This window comes from Carlito syrichta, unplaced genomic scaffold, assembly GCF_000164805.1.
Source record: "Carlito syrichta isolate Samal-C Ts95f unplaced genomic scaffold, Tarsius_syrichta-2.0.1 Scaffold81549, whole genome shotgun sequence".
Classification (NCBI taxonomy): domain Eukaryota; kingdom Metazoa; phylum Chordata; class Mammalia; order Primates; family Tarsiidae; genus Carlito; species Carlito syrichta.
The window spans coordinates 526145-550691 of NW_007025645.1; the positions used below are offsets into that span (position 1 = coordinate 526145).

A 24547-nucleotide genomic window follows, 5' to 3' on the forward strand; every position below is an offset into this window, starting at 1 on the left:
GAAGAAATGACTAGCCCACGTATAACCAAATCTGTAAAAATATAAACTATCTAGTACGTGGTCTATTATGCCCAGGGTCTGGGTTGCCCTCAAGCCTACACACAGTGGACCGCAGCCAAAGGAGAGAGTCTTGTTTCACAGAAAAGAGGCAGAATCACTTCTTGCCTTTGCCTTCCAGGGTGTGGATAAACACACCAAAGCTGTACTTAATTAGGTGGAAAACCATGTACTGAACTGCAAGAACTATCTGCCATACCCTTCCAGGTAACTCCAGCCATGTGCTGTTTAAGTGGCCTTTTTCCTAAACAAAATACTAACCTGTGATACATGCATTTTATTACTAGTGAAGTAGAAAATCCTGTCACTGAGTACATCACCATGGAATACAACATTCAACTACAATGACAAGATATTCTTTCTAGGAATACATTACTGCTATTCTAGTTGCTTTGTTATTCCATGGATTTAAGGAAAATAGGGACTTGCTACCATTTTGACATTTTGGAGGTATATAAAAAGCTCACTTTAGTAAAGAATATATATATATCTTCCTAGCATTTTGCTAGGAAAAGTAAAGGCATTAATTGTTTACTTCATTTTTCAATTACATGTTCTAAAGAAAAACTGGTGAGATAAAACGAGTCACCAATTAGAGTTTGCTGTCCTTGTGGGAAAGAAGCCCAGGCCAGGCAGAGAAGGTTAACTGTAAGTTAGGAAGGAGAAAGACTCAGAAGCAGATGAATAGAGGACTCAAGGCATATCCTTGTTTAAAAATAAAAAGGTCAGGGAATATAGGGAAATCATCCTATTTGCCACAAACTTGGGATAAAAGTTCCTTGTTTTTATTGGCAGTTAATTAGCGTTGTTTAAAATACAAATGAGAAAGAAAAACTCAATTTCCTACACATAAATGTTTATGTGAAGGATGACATGTGAAAATATAATAATTTTGTTTGATCTTGTGTTCATTAACAATGCACAGTATAAGAAGAATACGAGCTTAGGAGTGAGGCAGACCAGGGTTTGAATTCTGTCTCTGACAAGTACTAGCTCTGTGACTCTGCCAATTCTTCATTTCTCTGATTTTCAGTTTCCTCATCTGAAGAATATTGCCAATTTACAAGGTTTTATAAGGAGTTGCACAGAGTAGTTGATAGCTATTGAGGTATTAAAGAGAATCAATGCCTAGAAAAATAGTGTGGGGATACGCTCTGCCAGCTGAACTGAGGGTATGCCATTGGGTCTCAGTCTCAATAATCAACTTCTCTTATTTCCCTTACATGTCAAATAACCATAAATTGCTTGCTACCCATCCTCCACTTTTCTCACAACACTTGGAAGGAGGACAGAAAGAAAAAGAAATAAAAAACCAAACATTCCCTTAAAATAAGGAAAGCATATAGAGATAATACCTTGGTAAAAGCCAAAAAGAACTGCTTGAAGAGTGGTATTCATTTACAGAGAAGAGTACCACCATTTATTCAATTGGTCCTGGTTCTTCCTCACACTATCATAGCATTTCAAAACAACATATTATTTATTGCTATTAAGGGGTTATGAATTTTCTTTTCTATGTGAAAGCTTCTCTGCATTCACCGGAATGCAGTAGGCTATTTTAGCCAAAGATCCAGGGCTATAAACCTTGTTCAGTGCAATAAGATCACTTTAATACTATTCTAATTTTGGAATGCAGTTATAAAGATAGATGATGGTCAGAGTGCCACTTACAAACAGAAATGGCTCTTATGAAATCTTAAAAGATATAAAAAACTTAGCACCTGAAAATGTGTTAAAAAATTCCCACATTCTGCCAGTCTGTTTTACATACCTGAGAATTTTTTTAGGAATACATGATGGCGAAGAATGACTCCTTTTCTTCTTCTCTGAGTCCTGTAGCAGCACATCCTCGACTCTGCCCTTCTCTGGAACTGCTGCCTGGTCTGCTCCAGCCTTGCTCTGCTCTACACTGAGCTGGCCTTGGGTAGGGTCGCACCTGTACATGAAGACAATGGCTGGTTTCTCACTGGCTTCTCCTTTGGCTTCTGTGAACCAGTGATGGCGTTGCACTGGAGGTGGTGGCAGCATGTGAATGACTGTGCCATCCAGGCCCACCAGTTTCCCTTTCTCTCGCTCTTTCTCTTTGTCATCCTCCTCGTCTGTTTTCCGACGACGGAAGAAGCTTTTAAATGATATCCAGCGCTTGGGCTTTGCGTCAGCGGCCCGCCTGCTGCCTTCGGAGTGCAGGATTGACTCAGCTTCTGTGGACCTGGTGGGGCTAATGGGCTTGGTCCAGTTGGTGAAATGCCTCTGCAGGAGGCTACCTGCATGGTATGGGGAGGAAGTAGAGCGCGGCGGTGGGAAAGGTGGTGGTGGCTCACTGTGGGGGCTCGCCACTAACTTGGAGGGAGGGGAGGTGACTGGCTTTGCAAGTGGATCTTTCGGTACTTTGGTGGCAGGACACTCTGTGGTCTGAGGTACTTCAGTCTCGCCACCAGGCTGAGGTGTGAAGAGAGATTTGGGCCGGCCCGGGGTGCCCTTAGGTATGCTCTCAGCAACATCGGCATCTGGGGGCACAGCATAGAGCTCTTCCACGCTGCAGGCTTTAGGGCCAGACTGAGGTGCTTCTGGAGGAGACTGTGGGGGCTGGATAGAAGCCACAATCTGAGAGAGCACCGTGCTGGCCTTCTCCCTGACGCTACCACTGCTGCTGCCATCCGTCTGAGACTCCTGAGTGCCTTCTGTTTTGGCCACAGGTTCCTGAGTGGTTCTCTGGATCTTTGCTGGGGAGCTGTGGCTGGAACTATAGCTTCTCTGTGGTGAAGACTGGCCTCTGTTGAGACAGTTGTTAAACTCCTGAATCTTCTGGGCCACAGAACCTCTTTTCCGCTCTGTGCTGTTTGAAATCCCCTTAGCCTGGGGACATTCAGTGGTTTTGCTAGTGGTGTTATCAGACACTTGGCTTTCTGTTTCTATTTCTTCATAAGTATGGCTTATCACACTTGTGGTTTTTTCCTTCGCTGAGAGTTCTCCACTTGTTCCCAGGAAACTTTTGTAGATGGCTAGATTGTCATATGCATTTGGATTGATCACAATGGGAACTTTGATAGCATTTTTGGAACTCCGAGCATAAGTTGGCTCATCATGTATGATAATTGGGAAAGGTGGCATACCAGCATTATTGTAGCTATTAAATTTTATTTCAGACAAATTAGGTGACTTAACAGGGATGGTTTTAGAGGAAATGTTTGTAGCTGTGGGTGATGTAGGTGCTGATTTGTGACAGCTTTTCCTTGGAGGGACATTTGGTCCAGTCCCACCAGTAATCAATTCTACTTTAGGTATCTTTTGTCTTGGACTGGTGCTGGAAGTCCAGACTTCCTGGTATCGAATTGCACTGGATTTTTGGAAATGGGCACTTAGTTGTCCTGGCGTCAAGGTAGGTGATGTCACCGGGGAGTTTGGAGTAGAAGATGAGCTTTTTGTTTTGGGACTGCTGACAGGGCCCTCGAGGTGCTCGCTGGCCATAGCTGCTGACACATCCACAACAGTGTATGGCTTGCACAACGGCTGTTCTAGATTCACAACGCGGTAGGGCTTGGCTTGCTCTTCTACAGGGACGAGGTTTATGGTCACTGCTTGCCCAGCAATATCAGTAGAGGCTTTGCTTTCTGGCTTCTCAGTTTGTACAGCAATCTTACCATCCTTCTCTTCTAGTCGGAGGGCCAGGACTGCTTTGTGTGTCTCTGGACTTTTCACTGAGCTTTTGGAAGCCTGTGATGAAGGCTTCTCCTGATTATTACCAGAGAGATTCTCATAACTGGGCTCAGTTTCCTTCATGTCCTTAGAATCCCCTGGGTTACCAGGAGATATCCCTCCATTACACATCTTCTGCGATAAACTACTAGCTGTCTCAGAATGTGATTCCTCTGTCAAAGAAGAATCTGGTGAAATGGAGTCAGATGACACCATACTCTGAATGCTTCCTTGTCCATAAGAGACCACAGAATTCTCCTCATAACCATTCAGGATTTCATCATAGCTGTCGTCGTAGTCTACAGCACAGATTCTCTGCAGAGACTTATTTCGCAGGGGGATGGTATTCCATTTTTTGTCCACAAAGAATCGAACAGGAGACAAAGTGTTTGCCCTGAAGTTGGCAAAGCGAGGCTGCCCTCTCATGCGGATCTCCATGGCCAGCAGCTCCTCGTCACTCTCATCCCAGCTCTCGTGCTCCTCCTCCATGTTACTGAAGAGCATATCTTCCTCACTCTCCTCGCCACTGGAGAACTCTGGGTAGCAGAACCGGCCCCCCTCATTGCTGATCACTTCCGTGCTCCCACTCAGAATCACATGCTTGCACTGAGTGTCCTTCATCCCACCCATCATGCAACTTGGGGGAAGCTTTCTTTCCAGTGAGCGTTTATAGCAGTCATTTATTCTCCCTAAGAATGTTTCTCTGGAGTTTGTTTCATTTCCTCTCACCTGAGGGGTGGTCTCCAAGCCTGCTATCTCCTTCAACACTTCAGTGAGCCCATTGTTGTTATTTGAGAGCTTCTTTGCACTGTCATTACTGCCATAAGGCTTAGGAGCATGGCCAATCCCTTCACCTTCTTCTTCATTATTATTGTTAAGTGGTTTCTGACCCAAGGCAGTTCTGTTCCGGTTCCACCCTATGATGACAGGTTTGTTCTCACAGTGTTCTTGGATGCTAAGCTCGCCACATACACTTTGTCCATCTGCCACCATCATAGTGGGCTTCACAGCTATCGTGGGTTTTTTAGCCACAGGAGGCCGGAAATTTCCGGTGTTCCTGATGCGATGGTTGTTACTGTGATTGGCGTTCGTTTTCACATTGCCATGGGTGATGGGTGCCTTCTCAGGGTCTGGGGGAAGCTGGTGCAAGCTTTTAGGTTTAAAGCAATTCTTGCATTCACCAGGTTTCCAGACGTGTTCAGTAAAGGTGTTACAAGCAGACATTTTAAAAAATAGAACTTCACAGACAACGCGTTTCTTTCAGTGCATGACAAACTTTCATCTGCCAGTTTTTACCTTCTTTATGTGTTACAGCAGCTCTTCCATGTACGATCAATCTGTGGGAGAAAAAAGAAGAAAACAACTGAATGAAAAAGGCACTAGGAAGCTTACCATTATGAGTGACTTGAAAAAACTAGCTCTATTCCTCAATTTTCCTTAACTTAAAAGATTGAAAGATAAACTAATTTGGATACTTTGCAATCTCCCTTTAGCCAATCAGCATTTTGGAAAGTTGGTCTTTTAACTACAATTTTAGTCATGTTGAACCATGGAGAATCTTTGGCTTGATGTTCCTGTGGTAATCTCACTGTGACTAACCTTCTCCCAGGAAATGCCTTTGCTACTGCTCTTTCTGTTATCCACCAATCTCTCCAACATTTTCTAGCCTGTGAGAGGTTCCTCTTTAGCCACCCATCATTAACATTTTAGATATTTCATAGATTCCTCAAACTCAATGTATTCAAAATGTATCCTCTGGCTACCCCTTTTCTCAGTTCAAAGAAACTTACCTCCTCTATCTAGCCCTCCTCCACCCCTCATGTCACCTTCTTATTCTTTCCTTACCCTGTATTTCAGTTAATATCATCACTAGCTACATAGATAGCTAAGATTTAACCATCAGACCATTCCACCACTCTAACTCCAACTCCTACTAACTCCCTAAGTTAGTCCTGGCAATTTTATCTCATTACATTTCACCGGAACACCTTCTTGCCATGACCAGACAGTGCGGGAAGTTCAGATACTCACTAGAGCTTGCTTAGATTACTGCAACAGGCTGTTAACTCATCTCCATTTCTTTAGCCTCACTCCCTTCCAATCCTTCCTCTAAGTGGTTGGTTCTCAGATAAGCAGTAACAGACCTACCTGGGAACTTGTTAGACCTGAAGTTTTCATAGGTCAAACCCCAGACCCACTGATTTGCATTAAACATTTTTTTTCTATTTAAAAAATGTGGGGTACAATTCAGGGTTAAGTATACAAATGTTCATTATGCAGGTACCCCTATTGATGAGGTGTCTCTTCCACCCCGACAGTTTCCCACTATTGCCAGTCCCGCTATCCCACCCCAGCACCTGGCAATTTTCCACTACTGACAATCCTTTTCTGAAATGATTACGATAATTGTTCAAGGTCCACTTATGGGTGAGAACACCTGATACTCAGCTCTTTGTTTCTGTGAGAATTTGCATTTTAGTGAGATTCTCAGGTGATTCACTGTTTTATACTATGATCAGATTTAGCTTTCTAAAATGTTATAAACTAGCTTAGCAACTACTCTGTAGCTCAATCTCACCTTGTGCTTGGTTCCCAAAAGTCAGTATGCAGACTAGGGTTTTTAGCTAAATAAGAAGCACCTGGGGAACTCCCCACCCTTACCTAGTCAAAGGTAACCTGGCGAAGAAACCAGGAAACTGAATTTTTAACGAGTTTTCCAGGTAATTCTATGTGCAGTGAGGTGTTAGAACCTCTGATTATAGAATGGAATCCAAACCCCTTAGTCTTTCATGGTATGGTCCTTGCCTCCCTGCTAGCCTCATGTCTTGACAATCAAATAGTCTTATCACACTTGAAATTCCACCAGGCTACTCATTTCTCCTTGGTATATCAAAGCCCTTTAGACACGCCTCCATGAAGAGGTGCTTTCATTTTTAATTGTTTGCTTCCCCACTAGTTTTTGAGCATCTTTAAGGTACTGGCTGTATTTTATTCATCTTTATGTGTCCAGCATAAGGAGCTAAATAGACATTGGTTGATTAAGTGTGCTTGTAAGGCTTGTTTAAAAAAAATCTTGTGGCTCTCTCTCTCTTGTCTTAGGCACCCAGCTGCAGACCTTCCCACAGAATGCCACCTCAGTCCTGTTTCTACTTGGAATATTATGATATTGTACATTTATGTTTTGAATATTTTAATAAAGATGGCAGTAGGCTTGTAAGAACTATTCTACTAGCTGGCAAATTTCACTTCATTCATGTACAATGACAGAGATAGAATCCTGAGTTGGTCAAAACCCAGTCTTTTTGGTAAGTTTCAATATGTTTCTAAGGAATGAAACTATTTTCTCTAGCTAATATATACAAAGAAAAGTCCCTTATAAACAATACAGCACTTACAAAACCCTCTGCTTTAGTGGATAAAGTATAGACTTATGGACCAAAGAAACTGGCCCAGAGAGCCCAGTCGCCTAACAAGGTTAAAATACATTCTTCAAGTGTCTCTTTAAAAACATTTATTAGCCAGGCTCGGTGGCTCAGCCTGTAATCCCGCGCCTTTGGGAGGCTGAGGTGAGTGAATGGCCTGAGCCCACGGGTTCAAGACTCGCCTGGGCAGCGAGACCTCATCTCTACAATAAATCAAAAAATCAGCCAGGCGTGGTAGCGCATGGCTGTAATTCCGGCTACTTGGAAGGCTGAGGTGGAAAGATCGCCGGAGCCCAGCAGGTCGAGGCTGCGGTGGCTGGGAGCGGCCACTGCACTCCAGTCTGGGTGACAGAGTGAGACTCCAACTAAAAACAAAACAAAACAACAACAACAACAAAAACAAACAAAACAAAACAAAAAACCATTTATTTACTGCTGGGCATGGTGGCACACGCCTATAGTCCCAGAACTTTGGGAGGCTGAGGTGAGAGAAGTGCCTGAAATCACAGGTTCAAGACCAGCCTGGGCAACTTGGTGAGACCGCATCTCAAAATAAATTTTAAAAAATTAGCTGGGTGTGGTGATGTGTGCCTGTAGTTCCAGCTACTTGGAAGACTGAGGCAGAAGGATCACCTGAGCACAGCAGGTTGTGGCTGCGGTGGCCGTGAGCGTGCCACTGTACTCCAGCCTGGGTGACAGAGTGAGACTCCAACTCAAAACAAACAAAACAGCAACAACAACAACAACAAAAACAACAAAAAAACATTTATTTACTCTTTCAGATACTTTAAAAGTTATATTCCTTAGTTGGTAACACTACTTCCTGCTAATCTGATACTTGAACTTTGTGGGTGAGAGGCAAAGAGCAGCATAAAATTAAGTTGAAAAGGAAAGCAGGGGCCAGATCATGCAGGGCCTTTTAGGCTTTTAAAGATTACAGAGTTTATCCTAAGAGCAGTGGGAAACCACTGAAGGGTTTTGAACAGGGGAAACAACATAATCCAATTTGCATTTTAAAAAGACAGCTCCGACCAAAACCCATGAAATTCTTAGGTATAAAAATCTAGTAAAATATGTGTAAAATTTGAAATCTATATGTGGAAAACTACAAAATACTGATAGATGGTGGCAGTAGAGGGGAGAGAGATAAACAGATTACAGACCACAGGCTACATCCACCTGTTTTTGTATCCTAAGCCAAGGATGCTTTTTATGTTTTTGTTTATTTGTGCTTTTATTTTTTATTTTTTTGAGTTGGAGTCTCACTCGGTCGCCCAGACTGGAGTGCAGTGGCCACTCCTGGCCACCGCAGCCTCGCCTGCTGGGCTCCGGCGATCCTTCCCCCTCAGCCTTCCGAGTAGCTGGAATTACAGGCATGCGCTACCACGCCCAGCTGATTTTCTGATTTATTGTAGAGATGAGGTCTCGCTGCCCAGGCAGGTCTCAAACCCGTGGGCTCAGGCAATCCACTCACCTCAGCCTCCCAAAGGCGTGGGATTACAGGCTGAGCCACCGAGCCCGGCTTATTTGTGTTTTTAAATGGTTGAAAAAAATCAAAAGGATAATAATATTTTGTGGCAAGTGAAAATTAAATTTCAGTGTGCACAAACAAATAAAGCTCTATTGGAATACAGGTCATACTCTTTGTTTATATATTGCCCATGGTGGCTTCTGCACTATAGTGGAGAAAGAGTAGCTGTGACAGAGGTGGCATGTGGCACTCTTACTGCTTTGCAGTGCTTTTGTCATGCTAAAAATTGCAGGGTTTTCGTTGATACATGTATCACCTGTGTGAAAGACATTTCAAAGATAAAATATGTAAAATTTCATTACAGACATGCATTCATAGATGAACAGCTGTCATCTGTTTTGATGAGAGGAACACTAACTTTCAACCCTAATTAGGCAAAGCGTTATCCCTCTTCCCAAAAAAGAACTTCATTCTTCTTACTAGTAAAACTGTATTAAAAAATGTTGTACTTAATTACATTTTGAATTTTATCAAACAATTTGTAGAAATTTCTTTTCTCTCTTGACATACAATACCTATAGTACCTTTTGCTTTGCCTTTTGGCCTGAAAAACCTAAAATATTTATCATCCGGTCTTTTACAGAAAAAGTTTACTGACCTCTGACGTAGATCAGAATAGAATAGAGAATAAAGTCCAGAAACAGACCCACACAAGTGTAGTCAACTGATTTTAGACTAAAGTGAAAAGGATGGTCTTTTCAACAGATGGTGTTGGAACAATTGGATATCCGTAAGTAATGAAATGAGCCTCGATCTGTATCTCAAACCATACACAAAAATTAACTTGAAATGAACCACAGACCTAAGTATAAAGCATGAAGCCACAAAACATTTAGAAAAAAACTGGAGAAAATCTTTGCAACCTTAAGTTAGGTGAAGAGTTCTGAGATACAACACCAAAAGCATGACCTGTAAAAGAACAAATTGAAGTTCTGACTTCATAAAAATTAAAAATGTTTTTTCTGCCAAAGATACGGTTAAGAGAATGAAGACAAGTCACAAATGAGGAGAAATTTTGTGCAACACACATCTCTGACAAAGGACTTTGTGTCCGGGTATATAAAGAACGTCCAAAGCTCAACAAAATAAAAACCCACTAAAAAACAAAAGATTTGGGCAGACACATTACCAAAGGTATATGGATTCCATGTAAACATGTGGAAGGCTAAATATCATTAATCACAAGGAAATGCAAATTAAAATTACAGTGAGCTACCATTGCATGTTTATTGGACGATTACAACAAAAATTGGCTGGTGCTACTGAGGAAATGGAGCAACTGGAATTCCTGTGTATTGCTGTTGGGAACGCAGACGGCTCAGGCACTTTGGAAACTGTCTGGTAGTTTCTTATATGTTAATTATAAACTTACCTCAGAACCTGGCAATCCCACTCCTAGGTATTTAGCCAAGATAAATAAATACTTTTGTTTACACTAAAACCAATACACAAAGGCTTTCAGCCCCAAACTGGAAACAATCCAAATGTTGTGTGGTAGTGGCTACAAAACTGCATGCATTTGTCAAAACTCAGAACCATACACAAAGAACAAAATGAATTTTACTAATGCAAATTATACCTCAATAAACCTTACAAAACAAAAGACTACTCCAGCTGCTGTGTAGCAAATGGACTGGGAGAGAACAGGAGAGGCATCAGGGAACGCAGAAAAGATGGGTGTGGGAATGACTGAATTTTGGAAAGAGTAAGAGGTGTTGCAGATTTGGGTTTATGTATTCAAGTGATTTGTGGGGCCATTTACTGAAATGACAATACTGGAGGAGGTGTGAGTTTTGGGGGGAAGATGAGGAATCCATATTTTGTTAGCCAAATATAAGAGAATCAGCAGTTGAATTTGGGGGTCTAGAACCCAGACCAGAACTCTGTGGCTCTCATTTGTTTGGAAATTACTAATATAGAAATATCTAGGCCAAAAAGGAAATAAAGAGTGCACTGAGAAGGTAGCCTTGGTGGGGAACCAGGGAGGAGGACAACTTTTCCCCAGACTGAAGTGCACTAGCGAAGGTATGATAACACAGAAGCCAGAGAATGTCATGGAGGAGGGAGAAGAAACTCCTTCAATGCTGCTGAGAGGGAATGGAAAATGAGGACTCAAGTGTGTCTGCCAGACCTGGCAGTGTGATCTTGTCTCATGCTCACTTTAGCATGGACTCTCAGTACAGTGGTGGAGATGGAAACCAGGCTGCGGTGAGTTGAAGCATCGGATGGCAAAACCATGGGAGGTGATTTTTGCAAAAGTTTAGGTGGGAAGTAGAAGCAAGAAAGAGCTGAGAGGGGTGGAGGGCCCAGGAAGGATTTTCTTATTTTAAGATGGGAGAAACTAGATAATGTCCAGTGTTAATACTGGGGAAAGACACAGGAGAGTGGGAGAGGCTGAAAAGCCAGAATAAAGAGGGAACAATCCCAAACCTGAATGTTAAAACTGAGCAGGCTCCTAGCTGAATCCTGCCTAATGGACAAGGGAACTTACTGAAGCCCAGAAGAGAAACTGACTTTCCCAAGGCCATACAGTAAATGAGAAAGACCCAGAACCAGGACTCAAGGCTACAGTCACCTCCAGTATGTTTTGTTTTTAAAATACTTTTGGTAGATAATTCTTTCTTTTGTTGTATAAGCTCACAGTGGAAATTCAGAAAAGCATAAAGAAAATAGAAGCCATATGTAATCTCATTATTCAGAAGTAACTTCATTAGCAGTTGGGCAGTTCCTGTCAGTCAAGACATTAAAAAAAAAAAAAAAATCCCTATGTGCTTAGCACTATGGAGCATCAAATACAAAAGAATAAGGCATCTTGGTCTAGTATTTTGTTAACCAAGTTCAACCCACCCCTGATGAGAGAGGGATTAAGTTTTCTCTTTGGAAGTAGTACTATATATTTTCTTTTTCCAAGACTGGGAGATAAATAATAAAAATAATTCCTCACTTTGAGTCAAAGTAAGTTAACTCAGTCAAAGATGGCTAAGTTGATTAGTCGCTATCACAGTATCAACAGAAGAGACAAAGAAGATTCACCAAGAACATAACCGTCAATAGAAACCCATCTAGGATTCATTTGTGAGTTCTGTGTACATCTGTACTCAAGCTGCTACAAAACCAAGAGATGAACCAAGCAAACACCTTTAGCAAGCACCAGATGGAGCTGCTGTCTAAGTCACAAAAACTGAACTCTGAGGGCTTCATTTTAAACACTAATTATGTTTGGAGACAAAGAGGTGTACTTAAAGACGCTGTCACAACTATCCTAACTTATAACAGGCTCACAGAGATAGGAGCTGTACCAGATGCAGGTTTGTCCAAAGAGCAAGCCTGGGGTTTATGGCCTTTGTGGAATGACTTCAGTGGTAATCAATAATAACTAGCAGTGTTGCCTGCTCAACACTGACACTCCCCAAACGGGAAACTTGAGTCACCAAAGTTATGCTTGAGAAGGAAGAAATGTGTCTCCTGAGGCACTTAAACAAGGAAATGTAACAGTCTACGCTGGTGTCTTCTATTTATTTGCCAGAATAGGTCTGATACAGAGCACCCAAATGGAATGTTTGCTAAGAAAAGCTTATTTGTGTCCACATTCCTTATAATCTCAAAGCAAATCCTTTAGATGAAATGGTCGATGGGAGAGTTTAATGGTTGAAGCCGCCCCTAGAAGCTAGCCAGGATTCCATGATCTAAGATCCTATTTCATATTTGACAGTTTTCAGGACTAAAGCCCTTAAGGCTACAGATGAAGCCATTCAAGAGTAGCCTATTTCACTTCAAGTCATGACAGCTTTTTAAGAACCTATTACTGTTTTCTTTTCTCTATACTGCTGTACAATGACAATAATTAGTTTGCTTCTATTCCAACAGTTTCAAACAGATTTGATTAAAAAACCCAAATCCACACTTGAAATAAACTGGAGAGCAGAAAGAGCTGGAGCCCTTCAAGCTGGATAGTTTCCATGAGTGCAGAGGACAGTGTGTAGGTGTATATTAAATGCCACAGATTGAGCATTTCCTACAGGCACCCAAGGAAAAGCTGCTAATACAGAAGCCTGGAGAATGGACTGTGAAGCTACCTCCTCCACCCTGGGATTCCTGAAGGCCATTAGCTCTCCATAAAAATCTGTCACATTGCCATTGGAGGCAGAGTCAAGAATCTTCATTGCTGTCTATGAGTTTTAAGGACACTCTCAGTGAGGAACTGGCACCTATATGTCATCCCACACAAAGTTCATCTCCAGGATGCTGGGGTAGAACTTACAAGTCAAGGTTCTCATTAGGCTTTTGTAATGGAATGTGTGGGTCACTTATATAAAAAAGGAAAGGAAAATGTGACAAGTATCTCCACGTCACTGTTCCCAACCTTTTTTTCTTCTGTAGTGAAAAATGCTGACCCGAAACCTCATCCGGCTGCCAAGCCCTTCAGTAGATGACTAAAAGGGTGGGGAGAGGAAGTGAAAGCAAAGCTGCAGGAAGAGGGGTTGAGGAGATAAAACACAGCTTTCCTTTGGCACACAAATGGAAACTCCATGAGTCAAGGAATCTTTTCAATTTGAGATGTGACCAAAAAAAAAAAAAAAAATCACACAGGTCCTTGCCATAACAAGAACAGGCAAGAACGTTAGACACGAGGGTCTCCTATCTAAAGAAAAAGCCAAAGTAGAACCTGCTGAATTTTGAAAACGTAACTACAGCTCTGTTGAAAGACAGGAGGCCATCCACTTCCCACTGCTGTAACCATAGCAGTTTCTCAAAAAATCTCCTATCCCTGTCACATGGTGACCACCTCAGGGTAAGACCTGTAACAGCCAATGCAACACGGTACAGCAGCATCCAGTTCCAACTCATTTTTATGTTAAAACATTTTGATGAGCCAGTTCAATAATCCTAGTACTACTAATTATTATAAACTTAATAACTAGTTATAGAATTTGAAGTTCCAAAATGTTCCTGAACCTACCACAGACCCTGACTTGAGGTATACATCAGAGAAGCGGTTATAATGTGTTATCTAGCAACAACTAAGGCCTCTATAGTCTTTCATAGTTTTATTTTCTTCTGTTTAGAATGCATTTTCTCAAATGCTGTTCCATTTGGAGAAACTCTATTTATCCTTTCGGATCCAGTTTAAACGTTATCTCTGTACTGGAGTTTTGCCTGACTCTCTGGATACCTTTATTACACACCACACTGTATTGTAATTCTATAAGTCCCTAGAAAGGGCTATGTCTTTTTCATCTCTATATCTCTTGAATTGCTTGGAACACACTAGAAACTAAATAAATGCTTGCTGGATAATAATAATTCTAGGCTGGGCATGGTGGCTCACATCTGTAATCCTAGCACTTTGGGAGGCTGAGGTGGGAGGATTGCTTGAGCCCCGAGGTTTGAGGCCAGCCTAAGCAACATAGCGAGACCCTGTCTCTAAACAAAATAAATAAACAACCAAGGGGGAGGGGAACAGCTAGGCATGATGGCATGTGCCTATAGTCCCAGCTACTTGGGAGGCTGAGGTGGAAGGATCGCCTGAGCTTGGGAGGTTGAGGCTATGGTGAGCCATGACCATACCACTGCACTCCAGCCTGGGCGACAGTGAGACTCTGACTCAAAATAATAATAATGATAATGATGATAATAATAATAACAACAACGATAATTCTAGCTAGCACTTACTACCAGGCACTATTTGAAGCACTTTGTGCATGAAAATTCTCTTCATTCTCACAAAAACCCTATGATGTACATATTGCTATTTGCCCTACTTTACAGATTTAGAAACTGAGACTTGCCCAAGGGCGCACAGCAAGTAGAATGAGCCAGAAAGAATGAATTCATGCCGGGCTTGGTGGCTCAGCCTGTAATCCCGCACCTTTGGGAGGCTGAGGTGAGTGGAATGCCTGAACCCGCGGGTTCGAGACCCGCCTGGGCAACTTGGCGAGACCTCATCTCTACAATAAATCAAAAATTAGCCGGGTGTGGTAGCGCACGCCTGTAGTTCCGGCTACTTGAAAGGCTGAGGAGGAAGGATTGCTGGAGCCCAGTGGGTCGAGGCTGCGGTGGCCGGGAGCGGCCACTGCACTGCAGTCTGGGAGACAGAGTGAGACTCCAACTCAAAAACAAACAAACAAAAAAGAATGAATTCATGCATTACACACAAATGGCATCTAGAGGCTGCTTTAGACATAAACATGGCAGTATCTGAAAGACAGTGTACTCAGCAGCAGCAGCACTGTCTACCATGGCGGGATTCTACTGTGACAGAAGAACACGTTAGAAGTAGGCACATTTTAATTATAACCTGTTAGGTCCAATCTCTGGCACCAAATAAACATAACATAATAAACAAACGTTTTTGGTTTGCTTTTTTTAAAATTTAGCTCAGCTCCCAGATGGGCAGGTGTGCTCATGACCTGGCTCAGGATAAGCCAAGAGTAAACTCATAGGCATACAAGGTCTGAAAATTAGGTTCGCGAACTATCCTAGAAAAAGCGCTGCGTACCTCACTGCTGAATATTATTACAGTCCCCTTCGAGCTTCTCTGCTTGGGAAGCTATGCACTGGTACCAGAGCCTAGTCTACCCATCAAAGCAATTTTGGAATCTTTCTGGAATGACCATCAGAGCTAATGTTATTTGTTGACGTCTGACAATTAAGTTCATGAACTTGCTGCTGTGTGCTTACGTTGGCAGCACTGTACAAATAACTGTATTGGAACACCCTACCTACTTACCTGATCTGACCCCCAATAACTTTCTTCTTTACCCAAAAATAAAGGAAATATCAAAAGGAAGATATTTGATGACATTCAGGACATCAAGACGTATTCTTTATATTCCAAAATTGCTTTGACAGGTGGACTGGGTGCTGGTGTTAGTGCATAACTTCCCAAGGGGAGTACGCCAAAGATGACTGTAATGATATTCAGCAATGAGCCATGTAGCACGTTTTCTAGAATGAGTTCACAAACTTAATTGTGGGACTGCGTTCGCTTAGCTAGTGGGCTGCTCCAAAACTATGTGCTCCAAGTTGTGTTTTTTGTGCTTCAGAATGTTGAGGAAGTAATGTTATGAAGCGCATTAAGTGTCATCTTCCATTCAGCCCAGCCAGAGTCAAAAGCCACTCAGATGCCCTGCTGTATTCCTCCTCTCCCCTGTCCCCAACTGCAGAGCCAACTGTCAAGTGAAGAAAGTGAACTGTAGGCTATGTTAGGGAGTCTTGGCTGATTGAGATGTGAGAAGACAAGTTCTCTCTGGTTTAGAAGAAAAGGGGATAAGAGAGAGGGAAAATAAGAGCAGTGCAAAATTCAAAGGGAAGAAACAGAAAGGGGGGGTAGGGAATTAGGAAGGAAAGAAATGAGAAAGAAATGAGAAAGGATTACTCTGAGAAAAAATCCCGCTTGAATGTTTATAGCCACACAATCAGAGGCAACAATGTCATGTGGTACCAGTCTTCACCACTTTTGCAGGCTTATTGTCTTGTGTGACTTTGCCTTTGGTATGAAATATTATTTTTCCAATTGAACGAAGTTTTGCCTTCCCCAGCTATAGAAAAGAGTGAACAATATACACAGTAAAACACTTAGACTTTTAAGGGGGAAAAAGTACTTCTAAATTAATGAAAGTCTGTATAATATAATACTTTGAAGAAATACATATTTATTGCTTTCAAGGAAATACCACAATAAGCTAGTTTTTCCTGGAACAAGTATATGGAGGATTATCTAATTAAATAAGGAATATTTTTATAATGGTTGTAAAAATACAATGGCTTAAAAATGTATTAAAAGATGACTTCTCACATTGGGATCCAGGATGCATTTTCAAGAGTCTATGAGTTCTCCAAAAGAACTTAATATTCAACTGAAAGCAAAGTTTACATCTAAAATAAATTAATATAAACATCTGCTGGATCATTTTAGTGGCCACTTATTAAGTAAACACAGCAATGCGATTTCCAGGTCTACAAATAACTTCATGTTTCTAATTTGAGCTGGCACAAAGTACACTACTTTAACTTTTATGAATAATGAGAAAAGGAGGCAGGTCACTTAATATACAAATGATACAGTACCATCACATGAACATGGTGCAATCACTATGTACTGTACCAACCTTGGGTTTTCAACATCCTAGGAAGAAATGTAGCAGAAGTGAGACAGGTTAATGAAGGCTGCGAGGGAAGCCGTGGTGGCAGGCAGCTCCTTACTCACGTCAGAAGCAGCAATTTAGTTTCAGCAAAACATCATCTATCGTATTATTGTTAATTTGCATTTCATTAGTTTTATAGGTTTTTTTGTACTTAACTTTTAAATTTGTTTTTGTTTATAGCTAAATGAGAAATATAAGTGTAGGGAATTTATACCTAATTTTATGTTTGTTCGTATTTAAGTAAAATTATAATAATGTATGTCAACCACTGAAAGACTGCAGTTATTATTTTTTTCAATTAAAAGGGATCTATAAATTATGAAAGTTTGAAAAGTAGTGCTTAAAAACAATATTCTTTCATGTCAGGTAAGCATTCCTCTTGTGGTCTTATTTACATTACTAATTTGCTAAGCATCTGTTAAAGGAACATAATAACTATCTACCTTCACAGAACTGTTGTGAAAATGAATTAAGATAAGACACATAAAGTGTCTAACTCAGAGACTGATTCATAGCAAGCACTTAATAAATATTAGTTCTTTCCTCCTTTATCAAATCTCTACATCCAGTGGAGGAAGGGAGGGGAATGATCTTGCTAATCTCCTCCACACATATCTACACCACATCATGACATACCAATTGGGCACTTGGGAAGTTATTTCTATGGAAACACTGTTAACCATGCTGGTTAGGCTTCAATTATCATGGATGGTTTAACTGAAAGTTTCAGCTGGCTTGCAAGCCTATTTACCACTTATTGCTTCTACAGGGAAAAAATGTACTCAAAGTTCTGAGCAAGTGACTAGCAAAGAAACTTTAGCATTCTGTCTTGGATTTGTGTTTCGCATCAGTTTCAAGAGATGCTGTCAGATTATATCAGGAAGGAGTTGCTGAGCAATAAGGTAATATGACACTACTTCTGCTTTAAGAATTCAGATAGAAATGGGAAGAATATATTAATAGGAGGCGAGGTGAGAGGCAATATGGTTAATTCAACTATTCTAATATTGGAACAGAGAAGGCCCCAAACTAACGCAGTGGAAGTGGGAATTAAAAGGCAGGGGCTGATCTGAAAGGCCAAATAAATGACATTTATCAACCAGTGGGACACTAGGGAAGAGTGACTAGAGATGACCCTGGTGTCTCTCCAGATCAAAACCCAGCATGACTCTCCCAGAGGCATACTGAAGTGTGGACAGACAAGCTATCACCAACTGTACTTTTTTTTTTGAGTTGGAGTTTCACTCTGTCACTCAGACTGGAGTGCAGTGGCCGCTCCTGGCCACTGCAGCCTCGACCTGCTGGGCTCCGGCAATCCTTCTGCCTCAGCCTTCCAAGTAGCTGGAACTACAGGCGTGCGCTACCACGCCCAGCTAATTTTTTTTGATTTATTGTAGAGATGAGGTCTCGCCAAGTTGCCCAGGTGGGTCTTGAACCTGCGGGCTCAGGCAATCCACTCACCTCGGCCTCCCAAAGCGCTGGGATTACAGGCTGAGCCACCGAGCCCGGCCAACAGTACTTCTTTAACAGCAGAAAATAATAAGAAAGCTGATGTCTGAAATAGTACACATGTTCTAAAACCAAGTATGTGATTAAAAATTAGCAATATCTTTAATTGCTATTTTCATATATAATCCTGACTAATCCTTGAATGCAAATGGTTTAGTGAGAACAATATCAAGGATGCAGGAGGTAGAAGTGGATGGGGGAGAATGAAAAAGACAAAGTGGCAGTTCTCTAGTTAGCTTTATTCTACTACAGAATGGAAGCGGAAAAATACAACTTGGGCTGCGTAACGGAAATGCTGGGGTCAGTGCCAGACCACAAAGGATGGGAACTGTGGCCAGAGGATTCAGGTACTCCAGATGGGCATGAGCACCTGCCAGCAGGTTTCCATGGGGCCGTTGTCAAGAAAACAGCAGAAGCTTGGGCTCTGATGAGTTACTGGATGCTGACATACAAGGAAACCCCAGTCGGTTGGAGGTATACAGCTACATTATCCTCAACGAAAGCATGTTGAGTCCCCATTCTCCTCATCAGTGCCTGAGGTCTATATTACTGGACTACCAAGGAAGTCAAAGCCTCCAAGAATGGAGAGTGAGAGGCAGGACACCAGCCATTCCTGAAGAGGTGCTGGGCCTGGCCCTTATGGCTGCCAGACATCAGGCAGCATTTTTATTCCTACAGTAACCTACTGTAGGGGCACAGGTGGATAACACTCAAGGCCATTAATAATTAGATATGCAAATCTGTACAAGTTACTCAAACTCTCTAGGTCTCATTTTTATTTTAAAATAAAAAAAACTTACTCCTTTATATTATAAAGTAGAAAGCAAAAATATGCAAAAACAAACAAACCAATCCCAAAATCTTACTATATACCTTTCTGTGTCTTTTTTTCTGCACACATATCAAGGTATACACACGCAGATGCACAGATGAATTTAACACAATGAACATGCTGTTTCATAACCTTTAAAGACATTTATAAAATTTATAATCGCCGGGCTCAGTGGCTTAGCCTGTAATCCCGCGCCTTGGGAGGCTGAGGTGAGTGAATTGCCTGAGCCCGCGGGTTCACGACCCGCCTGGGCAACTTGGCAAGACCTCATCTCTACAATAAAAATAAAAAATCAGCCGGGCATGGTAGCACACACCTGTAGTTCCAGCTACTTGGAAGGCTGAGGCGGAAGGATTACCGGAGCCCAGCAGGTTGAGGCTGCGGTGGCCGGGAGAAGCCACTGCACTCCAGTTTGGGCAACGGAGTGAGACTTCAACTCAAAAAAAAAAAAAAAAAAATTATAATCTATTCAAAACATTATATAAATGCAAATATGGGTTAAAATACCATTTTGAATTATTCAAACAAATTCAACGATGGGACAAATGAAGTTGCGGTTAGAGTCTTTTGACAACCAGAAACAATTAGAAATCCTTCTCACATATAATAAGAAACAACTCTTCTCTATAGATACCGTTATCTGGCAAGATGACCTATCTGGAGTACAGTTGAAAAACGAGACAAAGTAGGAAAGCACCTTTGTGGGTTTCATTTATAGACTTATTTTATACACAAATTTAATTGGATCAACTCAAATCAGTACTACTGATGCAGTATTAAGGAGAGTGCTCCACTCGGAATTCCTTGTCTCTCTCTTGCTGCCCCAAGTGGTATATCCCCTACCCCCTTTACTCAGAATCAGCTGAGATTGTAACGCTACTTATGTGAGTGGAGATTTGTGTGTCCCACTGCTATTTCAAAAAAAGTGCCTGAGTGTCCTATTCACAATTACACCTTTAAAAAGACTCTCTAATGAAGTCTTCTGTGATCTGGTCTACTCCCAAATATTTAAGGGCGGGACAAGTTCCCAGATTATGCCTTATACCATATAGCATATATTCCAGAGTTATACCTCTTGTTCCTGTCTCCTGAAGCTGCCTACTGGATCTCTCCAGACAGAACCAATTATATCTCTCCTCCAAAATGCAGTATGCTCAATCTTTTTCAAGGTACCATGACAGTGAATGGTATTAAACCTTGTAGACAGACTTTCAGGCTGGGTCAACTTTGACTCCTCTCAGTTCTTCTCATGCTATATGCCCAATCAATTGCTAGGTTCTATCTCTTCAATCTGTCCTCTCCCTTTGACCCCTCTAGCCACAACTTGAGTCCTAGATTTCACTGCTCTGTGTGTGCAATGCTGAGGGAGTATATTGTTGTTTCCTAATTCTTCCAAAATACTGCTTACTATTTTACTTCTTCATGAAACCATTAGTAGTTCTCATTTGCCTATATAATACATTTGAACTCCTTAGAATAAAACACAATGTTTCTTGTCATCTGCTACTGTCTTACCATTTAAAAAGCATCTATCATCTCTTTCATGTCTATCATACAACTGTTCAAAAATCTTATAGATCTTTTGATGCTTGAGTCAAGTTTCAACCCCCCTGTGAAGTCACATATCTTCCTCTTAGAATTGACTGTTCCCTTCTCCAAATTTCCATCCCATGACATTTATGGTTGTTTGCGTATCTTTTTCTCTCTCTCCTTTTCTCTCTTTCTCTCTCTTTCACTAGTCTTAGCTCCTCGAATCCAGAAGCATTCTTATTCAGTTTTGGCACTGTATATTTCTTGAACAGATGAATAAATGATGCTTTGCTATCTGGTTTCACAGACCAAAATAACTTACACAGAGAGAGCAGCATTCAGAGGGAAGTGACAAGTGACTAACTGACAGCAAAGAGGAAGAAAGAAAAATACAAAAAACAAACTTAAGAACTCAAAAAGCATTTCCATGTGGGAAAATAGCCCTGGATCCCTTAAGGGCGCCACCATATTTAAGAATAGTGTTGTGATTGGGTGTTGACACCAATTATAGCAAGATATCAAGAAAATGTTAAACTATGTTCAGTGTTCTGTGTTTAAGTAAGGAAGAAAACAACTCAAGTATGAAATGTATTTTGGAAAGATTTTCATACAACTGGTTTTACTATAACTTTATTTAATTAGAAAATACTCCTTACAGAAAAATTTAAAAATAAAGTCAGAGAAGGAAAAAGCACCCTAAATCTTAGTGAGCATCTTTTTTTTTTTTTTGAGTTGGAGTTTCACTCTGTTACCCAGGGTTGAGTGCGATGGCATGCTCACAGCCACCCCACTGTTAACCTGCTGGGCTCTGGCTATCCTTCTGCCTCAGCCTCCCAAGTAACCAGAACTACAGGTATATGCTACCATGCCCAACTAATTTTTGATTTATTGCAGAGATGAGGTCTCCTCAAGTGGCCTGGACTGGTCTTGAACCTATGGGCTCAGGCAATCCACTCACTTTGGCCTCCCAAAGTGCTGTGATTACAGGCTGAGTCACTGAACCTGGTCAGTGAGCATCTTAAAAACAATTTAGGTCACAGAGACACCAAATGATTATTATAACTAAAAATATTTTAGAACTCATGATTTTAAAGGACATATGTAGAGAGCTAAGATCTTACTGTATCATTACATAAAGCTCTTTGCCCAACTCTCTTGTCTTAATGTGCAACTGGTGGAGAGGAGATGAGGAAGCAGGGATCAAACAAAGATAAAAAATGGGGGGTAAAAGGAAAAGGAACCCCCAATAAACAGAAGGTGGGAGGACAATCAAGACAAATGGGAAAAAGCCCAGAAAAGCAAAAAGAGAGAAAGTCACATAGACACATTCCGAGGAAGGATCACTCTTCCTCCACTCTCCCCTCTCTTGAATCCTTTGTTCTAATTGACTTCAGGCTGATGTGTGCGTCCTTAGATGCACACTGAATTCCAATGAAGTCCTCCTACATGTATACTTTATACCAACACAATCCGTTAAAAGGATTTTAATTGGTGTGCACCATTCCCTGCAATTTCAACATTTTAAAAATGAATAGTCTCACTAAGTACCAGATGGTGACATGTACTAATTAATCAGGCCTATTCAGTGAATGAGCATATTAAAATGAATGCACCTATTAGACATGTGTTGCGGATGCGCCATCCTGAGGAAGCCTCCCTTAAATGAGTGCCCACGGAAGGTGCAGATTTACTGTGCAATCCTCGCAAGTGTCTCCCACAATTATTTGCAGCAGCAATACCATCACTCTTGTGTCTCCCTCCAGATCATTCGATATTTCATGCTAAGCAGCGGGAGCTGTTTAACCTTCGTGAGCAAGAGCCAGCTAAATATCAGGTCTACAGTACTACTACTAAAGAGAAGATCTTACAAATTCATCAAGGTCATTTGTTAAATGGACAACGGGTGAGGGATAGATCAAATGAAGCTCTTGATCCAACTCCCTTCCTCCCCAATTTGTCTGTCAGTCAGTGAAAGCCTGAGCACAGCTCACTGAAGAAATAAAATAGTGGAAATGGAAACCCTGATGGCAGGTTGCCATGCTCTGATTTATCTTCACTGTTGTTGGCAGGAAGAGAGAGGTACAACCTGTTCGTAGGTACCACTAGGTACTCTGATTTGAAAGTGAATGGAATCCTAAGAATCTTATCAGCTCCTCATAATCATCACTCTTCTGTTTTATGCTCTCTTGGATCACTATAATTTCAAATGTATTCTGATAGAAAATTTCCCAACTCTTTGTAGATGTACTGAAAAATACTGCTTTCTGATTTGTTGAAGGCAGTGGAAACTGAGTGGCTGGTTAGGCAGGGAGACAGCAAGGCACAGGCAAAACAGGGACTTTGGAGGAAAAAGGGGTGCTGTGAGACACACATGTTATCTGGTACACAGGAAGCACTAATAAACAGTTCTCTCCCCTACATAATAACAAACAGGAGAAACAATTTTTGTTTGTTTACTAAAAAGTCAGTTTGAAGGGAAACCTAATTGAACACAAAGCTAAATATCACTACCTTTGAAGAACTAAAGAGATCATAGCAGAAAATGGTATACCTTTAACATTAAAGACAATATACTTTACCTTCTAAAATAGCTTAGGAGACAGATTTTTGAGAAGTCTGTGCTTGTTGATGATGTATGACAACGGATATTGCTTAAAATCAGAATATCACCCCAAATAATTTTTAGGGGAGAATAAATCATTAATAGAAAGAATGACATTTATAATTACAGATCAGAAAAGCCCCCCTTATGACAAGGGCCATTTTTATTTTATTACTTTCCCTAGGGTTTTGCCTAAAAACAAGAGGTGGAATTTATGTATTATTCAAACTGAATTTAATTAATTTGGACATAATTGAAAGTCTAAAATAGCATGAACATTTTCATCAAGAGGTTTCTATGAAATGACTGAATAATCTTTTGCAAATTATTCAACTTTGGTCAAGTGATTTTTGGTAGATTTCCATTAGTTTTAAAATTTTGGCTCTACTTTTTTCTACATTAAATAAAAGAATATTTTGATATACTGTTCAGCATACAAATAGGTTTTCATAAGAATTTCATGTTCTGAGACAGGACAAAACCCATGAAAACAAGATGTCATAACCAACTATAATTCCTAGCTCAAACACTTAAAAGAAACCATGTCAGAAAAGTAAGAACCCTGACTAACTGAAGAAAAAGCAATGAATCTAAGGAGATCACAACAATTTTCAGACCACAATTGACTCTTGAACAACACAAGTTTGAACTTTGTAGGTCCACTTGTATAGAGATTTCTTTCTTTCTTTCTTTACTTCTTTTTTTTGGAGTTGGAGTCTCACTCTGTCACCCAGACTGGAGGGCCGTGGCCGCTCCCGGTCACTGCAGCCTCGACCTGCTGGGCTCTGGCGGTTCTTCCTCCTCAGCCTTCCAAGTAGCTGGAACTACAGGCGCACACTACCACGCCTGGCTAATTTTTTAATTTTATTGTAGAGATGAAGTCTCGCCAAGTTGCCCAGGCAGGTCTTGAACCCACGAGCTCAGGCAATCCACTCACCTCGGCCTCCCAAAGCGCTGGGATTACAGGCTGAGCCACCGAGCCCGAAAAAAAAGAAATATATTGGAAAATTTATGGAGATCTGTGACAGTTTAAAAAAACTCACAGACAAACCACATAGTCTAGAAATAGAGAAAAAATTAAGAAAAATTTAGGTATGTCATGAATACATAAAATATATGCGGATATTAGTCTATTTTGTAATTTACTATTATAAAAAATATATAAGCCAGGCTCGGTGGCTCAGCCTGTAATCCCGTGCCTTTGGGAAGCTGAGGTGAGTG

At 41.1% G+C, this 24547-nt stretch overlaps 1 protein-coding gene across 1 annotated transcript in view; it reads right to left on the reverse strand.

The window, feature by feature from the left end:
- The window catches only part of PEAK1 (pseudopodium enriched atypical kinase 1), a 280456-nt gene that overhangs the window by 58597 nt on the left and 197312 nt on the right, over nucleotides 1–24547 (reverse strand). The window contains exon 6 of the mRNA XM_021711072.1: nucleotides 1829–5090. Within this exon, the coding sequence (XP_021566747.1) occupies nucleotides 1829–4977 (3149 nt within the window). The 5' untranslated portion in view covers nucleotides 4978–5090. The remainder of the gene's footprint in view (nucleotides 1–1828; nucleotides 5091–24547) is intronic.